The sequence below is a fragment of the Oenanthe melanoleuca genome, chromosome 13, assembly GCF_029582105.1.
Source record: "Oenanthe melanoleuca isolate GR-GAL-2019-014 chromosome 13, OMel1.0, whole genome shotgun sequence".
In the NCBI taxonomy this organism is placed as follows: domain Eukaryota; kingdom Metazoa; phylum Chordata; class Aves; order Passeriformes; family Muscicapidae; genus Oenanthe; species Oenanthe melanoleuca.
The window spans coordinates 3,814,993-3,836,433 of record NC_079347.1 but is presented as its reverse complement, the minus strand read 5'-3'; the positions used below and the strand labels follow the sequence as shown (position 1 = coordinate 3,836,433).

The 21,441-nt window shown below is 47.7% G+C and overlaps 2 protein-coding genes across 2 annotated transcripts in view; one reads left to right on the top strand and one right to left on the bottom strand.

Annotated features, from left to right (window-relative positions):
* Window positions 1-792: 792 nt before the first annotated feature.
* Window positions 793-20,065, top strand: TTC1 (tetratricopeptide repeat domain 1). Its single transcript, XM_056502055.1, has 8 exons — window positions 793-844; window positions 1,477-1,797; window positions 9,803-9,863; window positions 10,883-10,995; window positions 11,199-11,235; window positions 12,995-13,143; window positions 14,994-15,048; window positions 19,495-20,065. The coding sequence occupies exons 2-8, from the start codon at window positions 1,486-1,488 to the stop codon at window positions 19,626-19,628; spliced, it is 861 nt and encodes a 286-aa protein (XP_056358030.1). The 5' UTR covers window positions 793-844; window positions 1,477-1,485; the 3' UTR covers window positions 19,629-20,065.
* Window positions 20,066-21,164: 1,099 nt separating this feature from the next.
* The window catches only part of PWWP2A (PWWP domain containing 2A), a 29,086-nt gene continuing 28,809 nt past the window's right edge, over window positions 21,165-21,441 (bottom strand). Inside the window, exon 4 of the mRNA XM_056502038.1 lies at window positions 21,165-21,355. The gene's annotated coding sequence lies outside the window, so the exon portion shown is untranslated. The remainder of the gene's footprint in view (window positions 21,356-21,441) is intronic.

Genomic DNA, 21,441 nt, shown 5'->3' with positions numbered 1-21,441 from the left:
ACCTTAACAGCTTTAATGTTGTATGAAAGCAGAATGGGCTGTGAGGCTGAGCACGAGGAGGATCATCCCAAAGCTCCAGGGGAAAGCCACAGGTATTTCTGAGCTGTGTAAACATGAAATGCTCATCGGGGAGAATCTCATGGGGTTTGACACAGCCAAGAGCTGGTTCTGCACCTGGACTGGGGCAAATTCCTGGGATCAGTCCAGGCTGGGGATGCACAGATGGAGAGTGATGGTGGGTGAGAGCTGGGCATGGAGAAATGAAGCCCCACACGCTGGGCTGATCCCAGTGGGCAGCAGGAGAGGGGCTGGGACTGTGCCCCTGTCCCCTCAGGTGAGAGGCACCTGCAGAGCTGCCCCAGCCCTGGGCCGGCTCAGGAAGCACCTGGAGCCAGGCCGGGATGGGCAGAGGATGGAGCAGCTCTGCTGGGAGAGCTGGGGGTGTGCACCTGGAGAGGAGAAGCTTTGGGGTGACCTCGGTGTGGCCTCGCAGGGCCTGGAGGAGCCAACATGGAGAGAGAGGATTTACAGAGACAGTGGCCACGGGTGGGACGAGGCACCTGCCCTCACCTGCCTTCCCCTGACCTCACCTGTTCTCAGCTGCCTTCCTCTACTTCCCTTTGTACTCCCTCACCTGCCCTCACCTGTTCCCAGCTGCCCTCACCTGTTCTCACCTGCCTTCCTCCGCCCTCCCTCACCTGCGCTCCCTGACGTCACATAACGGAACTACAGTCCCCGACATGCCCCGCGCGCGCCCCTCGCCCATTGGCTGCCGGCACCGGAAGCGGTGCCCTCGTGCCGGGGGTGTGGCGGAAGCCGGAAGCCGGAAGCGCGGCTGGTGCAGGTGGGTGCGTGCCGGGGCTCGGGGCCGGGCCGGGCCGGGGGCGATGGCCGCGCTCTGCAGCATCGCCTCGGCTGCGGGCAGCGGGGCGGCCCTGCCAGCCGGGAGTGCGGCCCGGGGCTGCCGCTGGGGCTGGAGGGGCCGGGCCGGTGTTTGGGGTCGGTCCCAGCAGTTCCCGTGCTCACGGCCCCGTGTCCCTGCACGGGACGTGGAATCAGGGGAAGCTGCCCCAACCCCGAGACATGCGAGCTTCCCTTAGGGATGTCAAGAGCACTTTGGAGCACTTGAAAGATTTGTAAACGTGGATAAGAGGAATTAAATGGTTGAGTGCATTGAGATGTGTATAAATATATGAGGGGAGGGGCAGAGCAGGGCCCGGCAGTGGCACCAGAGGGGCGAGCAGGGACTGAGCCCAGCGATTGTCCCTGCACAGAACTGCCCTGGGCAGAGACCAGAGAGGGGCTGGAGGCTCCCTGGGGGTTCCAGAGCTGTGCCCTGTGCTTGGGCGTGCAGGAGGTGGCACCAGTGACCCACTGTGGTCCCTTCCAGCCTCACCCACCCTGGGATGCTGGGACCTGTTTGTCTTTGAAATGATGATTACTGAGTGTCACTCTCATTTCCCCACCCCCTCCCAGGAGTCCAGCATGGAAGAGTTTAAAGATGCAAGCCCACCTGAGGAGCTGCTCAATCACCTGAAGCTGTCAGATGAGAAGGCTGCAGAGGCTGGCCCCAGAGATGGCCAGCACCCCCAGGGCTTTGGCTGTGCCCCTTGCCCAGGGCAGGAGCCCACAGAGGAGAGTTTCCATGACTGTCACGACTCCTTTGAGGCCAAGGGAGCTGTGCTGGATGATGAAGGGAATGTTCAGGAGGACGGGAGTAGCTCAAAGAAGCAGACAGAACTAGATGAAGAGTACTTGCTAGAACTAGAGAAAGATATGCCAGAGGAGGAGAAGCAGGTAATGCAAAGCACCAGTGTTGGTCTGAAATCTGTGTGCCCTCAGTGTTTGCATGGGCTGGGGCTGACACAGAGACACTTCTAAAGCCCTCCTGGGTCTGGTTTTGCTGATCTAAATTCCTTCTTTTAGGTAACAAATGCTTGTGGCTTTCCTTGCTGCTCTAAATGCTCACATTCCAGGGCAGATTTTGTGAGCAGTGAGGTGGCTGTGACTCAGAGATTACAGGCAACAAAACCCTCCCTGTTCCCTGTTTGCTGTCTGTGCCTGCATTGGGCTCCCCTGAGTGCCTGCAAGGTGCTTCTCCAAAACTCAGCAGATTTCAGGACAGTTTTCCTGATTCCCTGATTTAGGAATCCAGAGAGTTGGGATTCAGTTTGAATAGATCCCTGTGATTATTTGGGCTTTAATCAAACAAAAACCCATTAAATGTGTGGGATTGTTTGCTTTCAGTGCTGTCACATTGGGCAATGTGGCACATTTTGCAGCAGGGAAGAGCAAAATGCAGTTTTTCATCTTTGTGTTAATATAGAAGTTCCTTGAGGTGGAAAAGCAGTAGTGGGGAAGGACAACATGGGATAGAGTCTGCTTGAAGCAGGAGTGAGACTAAAAGTCACTCTGGTCTCTGCTGGACCTGTGGGAATCCCTTTGGGTCTCACTTTGGGCTCCCCATGGGCAGAGCAATGCTGCCAGCTGTAATTTAATAATGAGAGTAGGGCTGGGAATGTCAGCAGCTGTTCTGGTGCATCCTTTGGAGGATTTTACTCCAAGCCCCTGCCCAGAGCCAGGGAAATCTCTGGCACAGCCCCTCTGGTTCCCTGTGCTGCTGTTTAACTATCCTGGAAACTTTTGTCCTATGTTTCATTAATATTTCCTTTATTGCAGAGCCCTGAGTATTTTGGGGGCCTCCCCTGACTCCCTCTGGGAAGTCAGTGTCTTGTTACTGTTGTAGGAGGGAGTTTGTTTCATTTGGGGGGTTTTGCCATTTGATATTCTCCAAATGCATCTCTCAGGTGCTGAGCAGAGGGCAAAATTCACCTTCTTTGACCTCCTCACACACAAAAATCATTTCATTGCCCTTGGGTTTTTTCCAGTCTGAGTGAGCAGTCCCTTTTTTCTCCTTGTGTTTGTTCCTGTCCAATAAGGAGCACTGTCATCATGAGTCACACTGGGGCTGCAGCACCAGCCTGGGACTTGAGAGCTTCAGAGAAAAACTGCTACAAACTGGGGGGAAATTGTTCTAGAACTGAACTCTAAAAAGAGCAGCAAGGCTGGCAATTGGCTGTGTTCATTTTTGTGCTGTTCTTGGTTTGGGTGTATTTTTAGATAATCATCTTATTTTGCACATGGATCTTTGCCTGCTGTCAAATGACCAAAATAATTGGGAAAGTTGAATCTTGGCACTCAGCTGTGTGGAACTCCACTGAAAGGGGCTATGGGAGTGCAGAACAACAACTGCTTCAAACTGGGAAGATTTCCTCAGAGAAGGGCTGGAGGCAGCTGCAGCTCTCATCTTTCTGCAGGTTTATTCCCAGGGGTGTTGAGCAATTCTGCCCTTCAGAGTGGTTTGTGATTTCAGCTACCCAAACTGAGGGATTCTGTCTCTCACCAGCACCACAAGTACTGATCAGAGTTTATGTTCCATGGAGTGATTTCTGGATGCTGCAGGTTTTCAGATGTAGGTTTTTTTCTCTGCTTTTCTATCTCATGCAAGCAGAGCTGCAGAACTCTGAATGCAGAGCAGAATTAGGAGCTCAGACTTGTTACAGCCCCTTCCATGATCTCCCCCTGGATAGGTCACTCCTCAATTGCTGCTCCAACTCTCCTTGTGCTTGCTACTGAAGGCCGTGGATTTATTTTTAAAAGTGAAACATTCTGTATATTCTGATGATAAAAGATTCTGGTAAATGCTGCAGCTATTAAGAAAAAGTCATGCTATCCCAATCTGAAAACAGTGCTGTACATTCATTTACTCAGAGCTTTTTCAACCCTTTAAGCCTCCTTCCAATGACTCAAAAGGTTTGTTTGGGGGTTTTTTGAGACAGGCAACATGATTTTTAAATTTATTTTTACTTCAGCTGCAGCAAATGAGACAGAAATACTCAGAAGTGTTTTTTGGCTGCTGAGGTGGGGAGCAGCCTCTGAGCAGCCCTTGCTGGGTTTTTGTGAGCCCACCTCAGGGTGAGTGGGGCACTCAGGGTGGTGATTCACAGGAAGTCAAGCTGTACTTTCAGATCAGTGCTGGTTAAAGCAGACATCACCCAGCAGCCATGGGAGATGGCTTTGATTTGGCTGCTTGTCTGAATAACAAAAACTCCCCAGGAAGTGGTGCTGCAGCACCAGCCATAAACTGTGGGCACAAGGAGAGCTGGATGTGAGCCCTGCTCCAGTCCAATTCATGGAGCTTCACCTTCACAGGTTGGGTTTTTTGTAAGCAAAGCCCATTGTTGTGTTCAGCAGCTGCAGGAGATGGGCTCTGTGCAGTGATGTTCTCCAGCAATGGGCTGTAGGAAAAGGCTCTCATCTGTTCTGGAGGTGCAAAGGCAGATTCTGGTCCTGGCTTTGGCTATTTCTGTGCAGGTTCCAGCAGCTCAGGGTAGAAACACTCACCTGTGCAGAGGCTGCTGCAGAGCTCAGAGGGAAGCAGCCACTGAGTGATTGTGTGTTTTCTCTAATTACATTTCAAGAGCCCCTTACAGTGAGATTTCTAATGGTAAGCAGCAGGAATTCTTCCAGGGAGACAGCAGGGATACCCTAAGAAATCTTCTCTGCACAGAGAAGCAAAATAAGAACTTGCAGGGATATTAAGACACAAACCTGTGAGAAGTGTTCTTACATCCAGAGCCTGGCTCCTTGGCTGGGCTTGCCCCTCTGAGCTTTGGAAGGATTGAAATTCACCTTTGCAGGGTTTGGGTTGTTTCACAAGGCTGCTGCTGCTGCCTCAGCAGAGGCACTGAGCAGCAAATTGCTTTTGATGCATTCCAAGCAGATTTTTCTGGCTGGTTGTCAGTGACAGTGATGGCTTTGACGTGGGGCTGCTCTGCAGAATGAATCTGAGGACACCCAGCAGCTGTTGCAGGGTCAGTGTTCAGCCTGGCCCAGCCCTGCTCCCAGGGACACTCTGTAATGAGGAGTTTATCCAGTGCAGGACTCCCAGTCCCTCAGCTCCTCCATCCTGGCAGATGCTGTCCTGTTCTGTGGCAAGGACTTCAGCACCTGGCCTGGAAGTTCTAATTTTGGATATGAAACCCTGTGTTCTGTAGCCAGTATTCCAATAAATACCAATAAATACCCAGCATTCCTCCTGAGCAGTTCCTTCTGTGGCCTTTCCATGTGCCCTGGACCTCCAGCTGGCTGGAATGACAGTTCCTCTTCTGACAGCAGGAATTGTGTCAGCAAGACAAGCAAGAGGAGATTCTTGAGGAGTGTCTTGTGAGCAGCTCTGTAAGAATGTGGGAGAGCTGATTTTCAGAAATAGGATTTTTGAGTGATACCTGAGATTCTTGCTGGGCTAAAGAGTAAAATTTCCTTTTTTTACCCCCCTGTTCCCTGCAGGCTCTAGGACATGTTAAAGAACATTGCCTTAGAGAAGACATTTCCTTTAAGCTGCCCCCTCCTCACCCTTCCTTTCCTCCCTGTGCCTTTGGGTTGATCCCATTGTTTTCCATAAAGGGAAGTTTCTGTATAGAATAAAACATCCTGTTCCATTTTCTGAGTTAAAGCCTGGAGAAGAACATTTGAGCAGTAAATCTGTATCTGCTGGAATCATTAATTGAAGAGCTGGTGAGAAGAATTTGAATAAAAGCTGGAATTATAATCTGCATGCGTGATTTATAATTCTTTGAGTTTTAAACAAACAAAACTCTCTTGCTGAGTGGCAATTTAATAGGAAGAGGGAAAAATCTCCCTTCGTGTCCCTTTGGGTGCTGCTGTCTGATTTGAGTCTTGTGTTCAGTTGTGCATTTCTATGGCAGAGGCTGCTCCTGTCAGGCCTGATCTGTGATGGGTTTGTGGGCAGCTCCAGTGTCCCTGCCCCAGGCAGTTCCTCTGCAGCAGAGGGTGGTGGCACTGCTGTCACTGGGAGCAGCTCCCTCAGCCTGGGCTTCCCTGGAGCTGCAGGCAGGGCTGTCACCTCCTGCTCTGCCTGCCATGCTGCTTCCAGTGTGCTGATTTGCTGATTTGCTGGTAGAAGGAGTAAAGTTCTTTTCCATGGAATCCCAGGGAGCAGGGACAGGCCAGGTCTATCCCTGCCATTGCCCTCCCAAGTGCAGCTCTGGGTGTTCTCAAGATTGAAAAAAGGGGATTTTGGGGTGATTCCAACCTTAAACTGAAATCCAAACCCTTGGATGCAGAACAGAGCAGTAGCTTCCCAAAACTGCAGGGGGAAGCAGACAGCTGCTGCTGACTGAGAAGTGGGACTGGAAGGTGGGAAATGCATTTCTGATCTGTTTAAAATTCCTGTTTCCCCTCTGAACAGCAGGAGTTTGGATTTTCCTGGTTTTGGTGACCTTCCCAAGGGACTGTGAGGGGCAGGTTCACTGTGTGTCCAGAACTGGAGCCAGGAGCAGCTCCCAGCAGAGGGAAATCAAGGGATCAGTCCCAGCTCAGGCACTGCCAGAGGAAATGTTGAGGGCAGTGTCACAAACTGAGGGTGTTGTTCCTTCAGCTCCCTCTGGCTGCTCAAGGATTTCACTTCCAGCACTTCCATTGCACTGCTCACTTCCCAAGGGAACAGGGAATCTGTAGCTTGCTGTTTTCTCCAACAGCAGACTAGTGCTTTTATTATTATAAAAATTACCTTTAATATCCAAATAAGATTTATTTCTAATTCTATAGTTATAAATAAATTCTGTAAAATTCTATTTTATACCTTGCTTTTGTTAATAACCCTGAGGTGCAGGGGCTGTGTGTGATTTAAGTTTGTACTTTATTGTCACAAGGCCAAGCTGTCCCTTGTCATGACTTTAGATAATTTCCAACTGCCCTGGTTTTTCCAGTCAGGTTTGGGTTAAATACTGACTTTTTTCTGAGTATGGGATTGAAATTCAGAATCCAAATTTAAACATTTCTACCAGATCCTGTAAGAATCAGCACCACTTACATTAAAAAAAAAATACTCAAAAAATAGTTAAACCACATGAGTGCCTGCCATGGAATTTGTCATCTTTGCATTATTAAAATTGACATAAAACCCCCAAACCTTCAGATTTTGCTGCCATTGAAGAGCAGCAAACCCTAAACTGGAGTTGTGGCTGCCTGCAGTGCAGCCCCAGGGCAGGATGGATTTCCTGGGCACAGCATCCCAGGCTTCAGGCTGACCTAGTTCCCTGGGAGGGAGGGAGGGAGGGAAACCCCCTGGCTGTTCTGGACCAGCTTGGTGGGGACACTGGGGGGACATTGTGCAAATCCCTTCAGTGTCACTTGGGATTTTTCCCTGGGGACTGAAGGGGTCCCTGAGAGCTGCTGGGAATTCTCCATCCTCAGGGCAGAGCTGTCTCTTCTCAGTGCTCTGGGGCTTTTCCCTGGATTTGAGCAGCTTCTCCCACCTCCCCTGGAGCAGTCCAGCTGAAATGGAAATTGGAAGAGTTGCCTTTCCCCTGTTGTGTTAAAGGAATGTCTGGATGGAGGAATAAATAATGGATTTATTTCACACCCAGGCTGCTTTGCAGGGCAGTGCCTTTAGCATGTGAGGGGCTCATCCATTTTTCATGCTTTTACATTTGGTGGAAAAGTCAGAGGAATTGGCTTTTAGGTGTTGCTTCTTGGTCAGTCATACCTGAAATGCAAATCCATTGATGTGCAGGAGGTACCCTACAGACTTCACCTTTTAAAAATACTCTGGACACTCAGTGTAGAAGTGAAACCCACAACCAGGGATGTGCTGAAAATGTTGGTCAGGCTCTCACAGCAATGCCAGTTCTGAACCATTGCTGCTGTGCAGGGAGCTGAATAAATTACGAAATCATACACAGAGCTCTTCAAAGTGCTGCTTTGTTGCTTTGTTGTTTTTCCTTTTACTCTTTTTTTTTAATACAAAGCTTATTCTTCTGAAGCTTTCTTGCTGCAAATCATTTTTTATATTAGCATTTCTTGCATAATTTAATATTTTTTTAATAATCTGGATAAAATGAAACAAAATATTGATAATGCAGGTGAAACTTTTCATCCAGCACCCCTGGATGCAGGGTTTCTGCCTCAGGACTGGTGTCAGCATGCTGTAGTTGTGTTCATCACAGAAATCCTTTCATTCTCGTGGAGCTGTAACTGAACCCTGTGCAGCAGAGAGTGCTCATGGCACTGAAAGGCCACTTTAAATAGGTCATGAGCAATGAAGTCAGTGGGGTTTGTGTTTCAGGCAGCCCTTCCCCTCACTGAGGGCTGTCTGTGGAGATCTTTCCTGCAGGATCCTCATCTCAGGCCTGCCCTGTGCTGAGATGAGGTTGCTTTGTTCAGTGCCACGAAATGCTGGGGTCATTTTCACCCTTTTTTCACCTTTCAGAATATTTACAAATCCTTTTTGTGGGGTCCAGGCAGGAATTTCTGTGTGCTCCCTTGAAAATTGACGTGTAGCAGTTCCACATTGCCTGTGCTGAACAGCAGAGTGCATTTCACAGAGGATTTGGGATTTCCATGCAGCCTGAAGGATGGAATTTGTATGTTCATGTGTGGAAAGCACCAAGTGTGTCCCCTGGGGTGTTGTGGAAGGACTTGGGGGGTTTGTCAGCCCTGCCTGAGCAAGGGCACTTCCAGAATAGTTGGGCATGGTTTGTCTGCCCTGTGTTCTGTGGGGTTTCTTTAAAATGTGAGCAGCAATGGGTGTTGGAAAAGCTATTTAGGAGGCAATAGGAACTAATGTGATGGTCTGGGCATGTATCAAAGGGGTCAGGTGAGATTTTGCTGTGGAATTCTGTGTCCTGACTCAGTGTCCTTGCACTGAGGCTGATCTGTTCCCAAGGTGGTGCCAGTGGTCAGGTGAATCAATTCCCAAAGCCAATAAAAGCAGGAGGAAGAACCTGGGACTTGGAGCTGTTTGTCAGTCCTTGGCATAGCTGGGAGCTGCTGCAGTGCTCCACACTCTGTACTATATTTAGCTGTTTCCAAGGAGATGTTCTGTGTGATATTGATAATTGCATTAATCCTTGATTCACACAATCTGCAGGAAAGGAAACTGCTCCTTTTCCTACTGTTGGCTTTTTAATTGCTCAGTGATCTGTCATTTACAGACACCTCCATTGAAGTCCTTTGTGTGCTGGGAGAAAAGTCAGTGCTCCAAGGATGGTTTTGTAGCACAGGATGACTCCTGAGCTCTGTGATGTTGCTGCCTCTCCCTGCTTTTCAGGGATGTCTGCAGTGCCAGGAGGCTGAAGGGGTGGCTCAGTGACACCCTGAGTTTTGTGTGTCACAGGCTGAGAGCCTGAGCATGGCCTCCCCTTGTGCCAAGATGTTCATGGTTGAAAACCCAGCCCTGCTCACATGTGCAGTTCTCACTGGACAAACAACCTGCTCCTGGGGGTTCACTTACTTCTCCTAAGAAATCTTTCAGGGTAGAAATCTTTCTCAGCCTGGACCTTTCCCCTGTGCATCTCTGAAAATAACTGGAATTGCTGAGGTGGAATTATTTCAAGCAAAACTTTTGAGACTTTACATTTCAAATATATTCTGCACAGTTGACCTGCAGTGAGTGAATTAAATGGAGTTGGAAAGGAGAAGCAAGCAGCCAGCTAAAAGCTGATGTGTTGGTTTAAAGCTTGGAATTCTCCATGGATGCTCTCCCTGCTTCCTGGTGGCTGTGATGTGGAGCTTTTTAATTGCCTTGCTGTTACACTCCAGTGTTTCATGGGTCTATAAAGGATTTCATGTCACAGGGTCTACAAGCAGATCTTGGCAGAGTTAAAACTCTTCAGATTATGTTTTATTCTGCTTCCCTTCCATACTTTATTTGGAACTGCAGCTGACCTAGTTGTTCATTTCAGTGAAATACTCTGAGACATTGTCTTTTCTTTTGTAGAGAAGAAGAAAGGAGAGCACGGGGCTGAAGGAGAAAGGAAATGAGCACTTCAAGAAAGGAGGTGGGTTGATCATCTCTGAGCACCCTGTGGATGTTAGAGAATCTCACCTTAGTACTGAGCCACCGTGGTGGTGCTGCAGAAAACCCTGAGGAAGATCTCACACTGTCCTTGTTGCATTTTATCACCTCTCTCATGTTTCATTCAGCTCTAGAGAAGAGACAGAGATGTCAGACCTCCTTTAGAGTTGTTTAAATCCCAAACATTTGGATACTAAAACAGGATGTCCATGTCTGCCTTCCAAGAGCCAGGGTTCCTTTTACTGATCAAAGAAGGCTTCCCTGGGCTCTGAGTTGGGCTGATGGTTGTGCTCAGAATTGATGCAAGATCTGGGGCTGTGTTCATTGATTTTAATGAACAGCCAGAAGGGGGGAAGTGGTTTTCACACCTGCCTTTGATTTAATCTGCTGGTGAGTGCAGGATTCCCAGAGCAAGCAGGAAATGCAGTTCCTGCTTCCCTCAGTCAGCAGGACACAGGTAAGGAATCTGTGCCCTGAGGAGCCTCATTGTGTCCTGAGGGAACAATCCTGGAATGATCCCCAGCTCTGGAGGGCATCAGAGAGGGCAGGAGGGAGCTGCTGAGCCCAGGAGAGCCCCAGGCCTGGAGTGTTGCTGCAGTCCTTGGTAACCCCTGTGATCTTTAAGTCAAGTGAAGATGATGTGGCCATAAAAGCCCTGGCAGCTGTGTCACTGCACAGTGCAGGGACAGCTTTCAGCACTTCTTCCCTTCCCTTCATCCAAAGGGATTCCACCTCTGCTCAAAGAGGAAACAATTTCAGGAATTAGAATTACATCCACATCCTGCTGCTCTTGCTGCATTCAGCTCAGGAGTATATTCCTGCTTTTATAAGCAGAATTAAGTCAATTTTAAAATAATTGATTGTACTTGGTGATGTTCTTTAGGAGCAGCTACTGATTCTGGTGTCACCAGAATTGAAAATTGTTTCCAAAAGAATCTCAGCCATGGGGTTCAGTGATTGGAAATAAATGGTTTGGTTTGGCTTTTTCCTGTTGCTCTGCAGACTATGGAGAGGCAGAAGAGTCCTACAGCAAGGCTCTGCAGATCTGCCCAGCCTGCTTCCAGAAGGACAGGGCTGTTCTCTTCTCAAACAGAGCTGCTGCAAAAATGAAACAGGTGAGTGTTGGTTTATCCTGTGGCACACTGGATTGAGTCTGGCACCAATGCAGTTCTGAAGTGATCAGAGCCCCCAGGACCATGGAGTCCAAGCTGTGCCCCATCCCCACCTTGTCCCCACCCAGAGCCCTGAGTGCCACCTCCAGGGATGGGGACATGAAGAAATGTGACTTCAGTCTAACAAAAACTGCTTTGTGTTCTAGGACAAGACAGAGGCTGCCCTGAGTGACTGCACCAAAGGTACTTTTTTCTATCTGTGCTGCTCTTGTGCCAGATTTTTATACATAAATTGTGTCATTTAGTGCCTTCACTGCAGAGCTGTAATTTTGGGCATAAAGGTCTTTAAAGAATTGAACAGAAAACACCTGATTTGTATTACTTATTTTGTAAAATGTCTGTCAAACCTTTCCTATCTGCAGTAATTTTCTTTCTGTTCTCTTGTACCATAAGGCTGCAGTCTGTACTTGTTTTTAATAGGAAAGTGGAAACTGTTTCCCACACCTGTGATTTCAAACCCACCTCCAGCTGCCATCCTCCCCAAATCCTGGTTTAATCCAGATTCCAAAGAACTCTGAGGCTTTATAGAGTTAAAAGCATGATCAAGTCCTTTTCCTGCACAGCTTTTGCTTTGTCACCAGGGCTTCTGTTCCCCTGTTCCTGCCCTGCAGAGTTCTCTCTCTGCACCTTCTGGTGGAATCAGTTCAGCTGTGCTTTGCTTTATTGCTTCCACCCACTCACCCACCCTCGAGTGTTTGTTAAACTCCCTGTGACAGCTGGGGAAAAAAACCCAAATTACCAATCAGAGAACTAATCCAGTGGCTGTGTGCCAGCACTGCCTGCACAGAAATGGGAGCTGTGCTTGCTGAAAGGGCTCCTGGAGGTACCAGATCCTCCCTGGCCTCTCTCACTGGGGCTTTGCCTGCCTTTGGTGCTGCTGCTTTCTGAAAAACACCTTGAATTTTGCAGTGGCTCACAGGGAATCAATGTGCTTTGAGCAGGAGATTTGAGCTGCCAGAGCCTGACACTCCCCAGGGACTGGAGCACAGCAGAGCAATTCAGGCACCTGCAGCTTGCTGACTGTGCCACTGCCTTTGTCCTTCCAGAGGAAATAAACTGGAATATTTGCCTGGATAACTTGAGATTTAATTGTCCCCAGAACCATTTTAATGGGCTGGGAATTATAAAATGGACAGACCTCTTTCTGTGATGAAAAATCCCTCACAGTCCCTTTCTCTGAGGTGAAATCTTTCACATTTCCTCTTTCTGTGATGAAAAATCCCTCATATTCCCTGTTTCTGTGGTGAAATCTTTCACATTCCCTGTTCCTGAGGTGAAAAATGGCTGAAGGGATTCTGGAGGAATTACCATGTGGAGGTTCTGCTGGGTTTAACATTCAGAGCTGCAAACAGCCCTGGCTGCCAGGGCAGGGAGGGGAGGAGAAGCTGAGGTTCAGTCAGGATGCCCCTCTGCAGCTCCCAGAGCTGAAATCACTGCTTGTGCATTCCCAGCACAGTCTGGGCTGTTTAATATTAAATTCAGAAGAGCTCCAGAAATTCTCCTGGAGTTTGTCTCCACTTGAACTGAGATAAGCATGGCAAGGCTGATTTTCCCTGCTGTGCGTGTCTGGAGGGACATTTAACTTTAGCTGCAATCTAATAATAGCCACTTGCTAAACACACAAAAAGTGAAAGATCTTGCAGGTCCTTAATGTTTCTGTAGCATCCCTTAGAATCCCTGCTTGGATAGGATTGCACATTTAAAGCTTTGTCATCATAAATCACTTCCATCTGTGAGAGATTGTGGACATTAAATGAAATATGAGCATGAGACTGTCCCAGGCAGCTGTTTCTGAATTCTGACTTAGCTTTAAGCTCTGCCTCTGCTTGATCCTGACTTACATTCTGAAGACAACTTACAAATGTAATACACACTTCAGAATTCATTTGAGGGATGGAGAAATGTTTCAAGTACAATCCTGGGCTTTGCTTTTGTTTTCCAGCTGTGGAATTAGACCCTCACTATATCAGAGCTTTGCTGAGGAGAGCAGAACTCTATGAAAAAACAGAAAAATTAGATGAAGCTCTGGAAGATTATAAGGCAGTCCTAGAAAAAGACCCATCAGTTCATCAAGCCAGAGAAGCTTGCATGGTAAGCTGAAGCCTTTCAGTGAACTTTGGCCTAACTTATTTATCATTATTTTAATTCAGCTTCACACCAGTGAACCTGCAATGGATTCTGCCTCAGAAGGAAAAAAACCTCATGAGCATCACCTGCAAATTTGTCTCTAAACCTTGAATATGTTGTTACAAAAATCTTTTTGAATGGCTTAATTGTTTTAAGTCTCCATTTGGGAAAATAAATCATTAGCAGTGATTCTGCCCCCCTTTTCCCCACACTGTGGTGTTGTAAGTGACAGATTAGGAACAGCTTTTATGGCATATTAGGCAAGAAACCTTGCCTGGAATGATTTCCTGGGGGACTGGATCAGTTGCACTGATGGCAGAAAATATTCTGCTTAACTGTGTGAGTGCTGCTGGGTGGTGAGGGGTGATCCCATAAAGCAGCTGAGCTCCCAGAAAGGAGCTGCTGCCTCTGGAGCTGGGTCAGGAGCAGCTCCCCAGGGAATGGGCAGGGCCCTGGGGCTGCTGGGGGGGTCTGGGCAGGGCCAGGAGCTGCACTGGGTGATCCTGGTGGGCTCTTCCCACTCAGGACAATCCAGGATTCTGAGTCAGACCCTCAGGGGGGCTGGTTCTGCTCAGGCTTTGGGAACCCCTGCAGGTACAAACACTGTCCCTGGGCCTCTGCAAGGGCAGGGTTTTCTCTCAGTGCCTGAGCCCTGATGATCCCAGGAGAGCCCAGAAGGGAATCCCAGCAGTGCTGCTGCTCCTCTGGCCATCCCTCAGGCCCAGTCAGAGAGATCAGTGTTTATTCCTGATTTCTGTGCCTGGGCAGTGCAGGGGCTGGGGGTTCCACCCCCTCTGCTCCCTGACCTCCCTTGGGCAGGCCCAGCCTTGGGCTGCAGAGCCCTTTGGAGAAAATGCCCTCAAGTTACCCTGCACTGGCATTTGGTCTGTTCTGCCTTGAGCTGGTCCTTGTCAGATTTGAGGGAGAAGCCAACTATTGAGACTGAAGCCTAAAACTCCCTTTTTGAAAACCTGTTAAGGAAATCCTGACAGCTATCATTTTACACTTCTCAAATATTCATCATAAATCTCTAAATTTCATAATAAAACCCCCCAAGTTTCAGCTGTTGACTCCACATACCTGGTTACATCTCTAACCTGGAGGAGGCTGAGAAGCTTTGCTCTGTTGTGAGGTAAAAGTGTCTCTGCTTTGCAGGAATGTCACAGGATCTTTTCTCTCTCACTGCAATGAAGATGATGCCTCAAGAAAATCTGCAAATTGGCTTCATTCACAGTTAGAGCAAATCTTCCTCCTCCCTGCCCACAGGAATGATCTCACACTGCTCTAGGGAATGTCATGACCCTGTTAAATGACAGATTAAAATATGAAATGCACAATAGTTCTTTGATTCCTGATTGGGTTTGTATTTCAGGAGTGCAGAACTGGAGTTCTGATTTCAATCCTCAGTTAGTTTTGACTTTTTCAATGCCAGACTAAACAGTTTGGAATTATCATGGTTTGTGGTCAAATCATCCCTATTGCTGCTTTCCCAGAAAGTTTCATTATCTGGAGGCAATGGTTAGGTTTGGTTTTCCCAGGTGTGTAACTGTTGGGAGAAATTCAGCTTCCACACAGGTTTTGAGGGATTTCAGGGCACATGAAGTACAAGCTGTACTTGGGGATGAGTATCACAGACACCAGATAAAAATGGGTGTCCATGGGGACATTCCTGGAGTGGGAAATGCTGAGTCTCTGGATGAGCAGTGTTCAGAGCCTGGAGCAGGAACTGCACCTCAGGATTTGTGTCACTGCTCATGTCCAAAAGGGGAGCATTACTGAAAGCAGGGATCTCATTCCAGTTTCTCTCTCCACAGAGATTACCACAGCAGATTGAGGAGAGGAATGAAAAATTAAAGAAAGAAATGTTGGGTGAGTAGCATGTACTTCCATAAAAACCTTCATAATCTACTAGGAAAAAATGCATGAATAGAATCTCTTGTACAAAATTTAAAGGAGGTAAATCTGAAAGGAAATATTTGTTCAATGTTAAAACTCCTGATTTCTTTGTAGTTCTCAGTTTCTTGGTTTCACCTACAGTAAATTGAAGACAAGGAATTCTCCCATGCAGAAAAAGCCATGAGTTCCATTTAAAGAAAGAAGATTTAAAACCTTTTAAAACAATTTCATATTGATGTATGTAAGAACTGGGGAAATGGTGAGACCCAACCCAACTGCTCAGCCCCCTCTCCCTGCAAATAAACCCTCAAAGCAAACATTCCCCTGAAAGGGCTTTCACTAAACCTGCACCTAAAGGAACTCCCCAGCTGGAATAACTGGGGATGTTTGATCTGGGGGCTGAAGAAATAAATGTGATTCTTTCTGTAGCACTTCCAGCTCAGAGACCTCCAGGTGTTCATGTTTGCCTTGATTTATTCAGCATTTCATTGCTGTTGGTTGGAGACTGAATTGGACCTAGCCAGGGTTAGCACCAGGACTGGAATTACAATTCCCAAGGCAGTGTTTGGCTGTTCTGCAGAAAATCAGGTTAAACCAACTCAGCCTGTCTTTCACACTGATTCTTGATATATTTGGGAAGAGGAGACTGTTTCAGCTTATGCTGATGTTTTCCTGTAATTTCTTCTCTGCAGCCTCTGATTTGCTCTGGCTTTGTTCTGCTCTGACCTAGCAGAGTGTCAGGGAGGCTTTGCAGAGCTTTACAGGATCAGAGTCTGCCTCCCCCATTGTGCAGAGAGCAAGCCCCAAGTAAAGCAGGTTAAGGGTGATGGGGCTATAAATAAATGACAAATGCAGAAAATCTCCAGAAGGATCAGGCCCATTGGTAGGACATGGGATGGGTTTCAGCACAAAGTAATATGAAAATAATTCCTGATCTTTGCTGAACTCTGAAGGGCCTCACTAATCACAAGGGATTTGACTGGAATAGTAAATCCAACCCTAGTTCTGCACTGTTGGTTTTTTCCTGGATGTCAGACTAGGTGAGATATCTTTTAACAGTGTTAATACTTTAAAAGTGGCAGTTGAGATTTCAAAACTGAACTGGGCTTTTGGGAACCACTTCAGACTATTTCTGTTGGGATTCTGGAGCAAGAAATCCCTTCTCAGTGATGTCACACAAGGAGTTCAACCAGCTGGAGAGCCAGACTGAGAGCAGGGTAGGACAGCCCAGAGCCTGTGTTCAGAACCTGTGTTCATCCCCAGCCTCGTGTGGGACAGGGCTGTCCCAGCTCTGGTTAAATGACACTGATGGTGGCAGGGGGTTGAGCTCAGCACTGCCTGAGCTCACTGCTGTGACAAACTGAGGGGTTTCTATAAAACATTCTCTTGAGATGAATCAGGAATGTGTGCAGCTCCTTCTCCTGGGTGTTCCAAGATCCCCTGTGTGCTGTCAAGGGAGGCAGTGGTGATGCATGGAGGAAGGAAACACTTCCCAAGGTTTGCAGACTGCTGCAGCTCTGTCTGAGCCCAGGGGAAAGCCCTGCAGGGGGCTCAGATGGGAGTTCTGGAAGGAGTGGGAGAAGAGAAACTCGATGGAATGTGGTGGTTCAGAAATTCCTCTGGAATGTTTTGCTGGCCAGTGAATTTGTTTGAAGCTGTTCCCACTTTTGCACCTTTCTGATGGCATTTCCCACTGCCAGGATGGAGCTGGCTCCTGGCACTGTGGCTGGAGCTGGTGACTGGGCTTGGGCAGTGCCAGGGGGGCATTCCTGCCTTCCCAAGGGGCAGCTCAGGTGCCTGGCTTGTGTTCCTGCCTTTTGGGCTCCAGGACAGCAAATCTGAGGCATCCTGGCAGTTCCAGGCTGGGCCTGCTCCAGGAGCACTGACACTGAACTGAAATTAGGAACAGTGTCCCAGTTTGTGCTTTGCCTCCTTTGAACTGCTCCTCAGTCAGTGAATTGGCCTGTCCTGGTTTGGCTGAATTTTTATTCTTTCAACTCAAACAAGGCCTGGGTTGCCCAACCACCTCCCACTGCCATGAAGCTGGAGCTGTGTACAAACAAACCCAGATAAATGGAGTGCATCCTCCTCCTTCCCAAGGGTGTTTCCTGTTTCCCAGGGCTGCAGCTCATTTCTGTCACAGGCTGAACCCCTTGTGCAGTGCTTGTGTGTAAATAACCCAGAGCACACATTCCTGGCTGGATTTTCCTTGTGGGCCATGTGACTGCTGAGGCTGATGTCACCAGAAAAATCCTGTTTTGTGGCCAAGCTGAGCCCACTGGTGCTGTGTGTCCTCAAGGATCTCTCCTTTCCAAGGCTGACATTTATATTTCAGTTATTTCCATGTTTTGATCAGCTCTGCTGCCACTGAAGTTTGCTCAGGATGAAGTGACCCCTGAGTTCACATCAAAGAGAGCTGGACTTGGAGCAGCCTTGGGAAGGAGCTCTCAAATCCAAGTGACTTTTCCCTCTGTACTTCCATGAGCATCCTCTGCCTCAGTGACTGGATGTGAACATTTTCTGGGGGGGTTTGTATTTCTCTCCTTAAAGCCAATGACTTCCAGTCTTGTTTAGAGACTTTTATAATTATTGTGATATCTGGGACCACTCCTTTGGGGAGAGGGTGTGAGGAGAGGGGAGCTTTGGAATGGTTTTAGCAGTTTGGGGGCCAGAGCACCTCACCTGGGCCTTCCTGCCAAAAAGAGACTTTTTCCAGCTACCTGAGATAAGCAAAGATATCTATTAGGCTTTGTGCCTAAAGAATTATGGGGTTTATTTTTATTTTTTTCTATTGACAGTTATGTTGTGTTTGCAGCTGAGCTGCTGAACCCCAATCCTGCACAAGGTGATTTTAAGTTAAACCAGAACCAAATTACAGTTACAGTTCAGTCCTCATTTACCATTTAGGGAAAGGAAAAGGATTTTGCCCTTGCTCTTTTAATTGCTTAAAAATGTTGGTAATACAAGAAGTTGCACAAAGAGGAGACCTCATCAGGAAATTTGTCTTTTCTCCAAAAGAATTCTTTACACAAGCAAGATGGAGCTTTTCAACTTCCAAACTCCAGCAACTGAGCCAGAATTATTGCCAGAGAGACTGAATAGCAATTAATTTTGGCTGTTACATCTTAATGTAAATTGTGAGTAATCTTTTCCTGCATCTGCCTCTTTCAATAGGGTGTTGAACTGCAGTTTAGGTGAGTAATGAATCACAGACTTCTGAGCCCTAAATTGATTTTTACAGTTCTGTTTTCTTGTTAACCTCCGAAAATTTGCTTTGGTGAAGAACCTGAATGTGCTGGAGTTGCAGGTGGAAAATAAACAGGGTGTGTTTGAAAGAAAAAGAGCAAAATGTGTGAGAAAAAGGGCAGAGGAAGGAGAGTGTGACCCTGCTTGGGGACAGGGAATGTGGGAGGCTGGGCAGCCTCTGCAGCTGAGCCCCAGCTCCACGTGGTGCCTTTTCCTTCCTCCCAGCACAGGCTCTGAGGGAGCTTTTCTTTAGGAGGGGGTTGCAGTTCACTACAGCCCTTAATTTAGAGCTGAAAGGAGCTGTGGGAGGAGGAGACAGAGCTTCCCACAATGCTGGGTCTGTGTGTGCCAGGACAGCAGCAGCAGCTCCGGGCTGCAGTGCCCGGAAAAGCCGAGGCTTTCTTCTGCCTCATTAACAATTCATTCAGTGTGGCTGCCCAGAGGCTGCCTGGGGAGGGGGGAGCAGGAAGGTGAGCTGGGATGTGCTGCTGGAGTTCTCATAAAGCCCCAGATCCGTGCTGTGCTCCAGCTGCAGGGTGGATCCTGAGGCAGGCAGGGATGTTCATGGGCTCTGGGAAAAATCATCCAGCTCCCTGCAACTGGAAAAAACCTTTCCCAGTGTCCTGCCAGGCAAACTCAGTGCAGGTGGGAGCTTCTGGAAAGGTGGGGGTGCAGCCTGGGCAGGCAAACCTTGAGAAGGCTTCAACTTGTCCAAACTTCTGCACTTCCTTTAGGAAATCTACAATTAAAACCAGGAGGAAAAGAATGTTTTTCTTTGAAACCTGCCCTCTTCTTCCTTTGTGTTGTCATGCCTGCAGTGAAGTTGTTACCTCTGCTTCCTGTTCCACTTCATCTATTCTGTAATTTCTATATAGGATTTTTTTAAAGGATGTCCTTTTGTTGTCCTTTCCCTCTTACAGCTGTGCAAGATCCATTTTCCAGAGTCAGGAATCACGTGTGATCCATATACTGACAGGACTTTATTAACTCTCATACTCTGTAGATATTTAACAGTGATTTTTACTTCCTGCTAGGAGTGTTGAATATTAACAAATGCAGAGATTTCCTCAGCATTTACCTGTGATGGATAAATCAGCAGGGCTGGGTGTAGTTGGATGTCCTTCCAGGGAAGTTTCCCTCAGCTCTCAGTGTTTTCCTGGAATGTCATTGCAGGCAAGCTGAAGGATCTGGGCAATTTGGTCCTGCGCCCCTTTGGCCTGTCAACAGAGAACTTCCAGATCAAACAGGATTCATCAACTGGCTCCTACTCCATCAATTTTGTTCAAAACCCCAACAACAACAGATAACATGGATTCAGTGTGGCTCTGCACATCCCATCCAGGATCCAGCAAACCAACACCTTCCACCCCCAGGGGAAGAGGAGACTCAGCAAACTCATTTCCCAGCTTGTGAAATTATTTGCAATGTGGATGTAAAGCAACTCATTCAACTTCTCATAGTGCTAACTGTGTCCAGTGTGTGATTTATTCTTTTTGATATTTTTTTTCCCCTTCCCTTGTGGTGTTTGGCTTTTCCAAGAGGCACTTCCTTGGTTTGGCCCACTCAGTGCTGGCAGCAGCAGTTCAGGGAATTCCAAAGCTGGAACAAAGGCTGGGGGTGTCCTGGCAATGGGGAAATCCAGCAGCAGCACTGCCCCACCCTCAGCTGGGTGGGACTGGCAGCCCTGGACACAGCTCTGCCCTGGAATCATGGATCTTGTAATAAAGGCTTGGTACTTCTGCTCTGTGGGTTGTGAGGTTCTTGCCTGGGTGGGTTTGTTGTTAAAGGTCCCACCAGTAACACCTTGCAGGACATTCCTGGGAAGCACTGGAGTTCTGACCCTGCTTGCAGCAGTGTTGCCATTTAACACCATGCCACCCTTCCAGCAGTTTATTTACTGGGTATTAATTTTTCTGAAGACAACTGGCACTTTGTGCCTCCCTCTCTCTCTGCACACCTTGTGAAGTTACCTTCAAATGACATGTGCTTGTCTGAGATCCATTCATGTTGCAGGGATCCACAGGAGTTGATTACAGAAGGTCTGCACAGTGACTTGACCTTGAGGACTTAGAAGTGTTTCTAGAATGAGATGATCTCTGAGGTCCCTTCTAGCCCAAACCAGGCCATAATATAAATATAAATATAAATATAAATATAAATATAAATATATATATATATTTATATATTTATATGTTCTGTTGTGGTGGTTCATTCAGGTTTTGGAGAAGGTGCCTTTTGTTACTCCTGGTTTCCTGGGTTTTGTCAATATTGAAGTGTTTAATTGGAGACACATTCTGCAGTTGTCTCCATGCAGATTTCAGTACATGATTTAATTAAATAATTAGCAGTGGCTGCCTTGGCTATTGGGTGTCATCTCCAATTCATTTCAGGAAGTCTCTGTGTGTCTGAAATTCAGGAGCTCCAGCCTTTGACTGAAAGGAAAAGCCTTGCCAGGCACAGCAGGTTTAGTGTTTTAATGTCATTTTGTCTCTGCAGCTGTGCAGGGGTTTTTTTGGGGGGATTTTTTTGTGGTTTTTTTTTTGATTGTTAAACTCTGTCCTGCTGCATTATTTTTACTTTAGTTTTAGTTTAGAGCTGGACCTGAGGTTGGATGAGCTGTGAAACCTCTGCTGCCTGAGCTGAGCTCTGCAGGAAAGGCTCAGTGGTTTGGGATTAATAGAAATGTTACTAATCTTCCCTAAAACCTGGAGCAGTGCAGAGCAAAGGTGTCCAGGCTGCTGCAGGGCCCAGCATCGCCAGCTGGGTTCACTGGTTCCACTCCCCTGCAACATCCCAGCACAGCCCTGGCATGGACAAACTGGAACCAGTGGGTGTCTGTCCCTGCCCACACTGTGTGCAGTGTCACTCACCTGTGGGTGGCTCTTGTGCCCAGTTACACCAGTGGCCTTTTCCAACCTGCTGCTTCAGGGCTTCAGGGACAGCAGTTCTGTTCCTTCCACTCTGTTCCTGCTTCACCCCTTTGAAGGCCTGGGGAGCTGCAAATATTCCTTCTCAGCTGGAGACTGGGGAATTTCTGGGAAGTAGAAGCACAACAAAGCTTTTGAATTTCCTACCTGCTGTGCAAACACATCATCAAATCATTGTGCAACTCCCCTGCAG

Coding starts and splice junctions, on each gene's coding strand:
- TTC1 (XM_056502055.1), top strand. CDS start 1,486: ATGGAAGAGTTTAAAGATGCAAGCCCACCTGAGGAGCTGCTCAATCAC. Junction 10,996..11,198: donor CTGCTGCAAAAATGAAACAG/GTGAGTGTTGGT, acceptor TTTGTGTTCTAG/GACAAGACAGAGGCTGCCCT. Junction 13,144..14,993: donor AAGCCAGAGAAGCTTGCATG/GTAAGCTGAAGC, acceptor CTCTCTCCACAG/AGATTACCACAGCAGATTGA.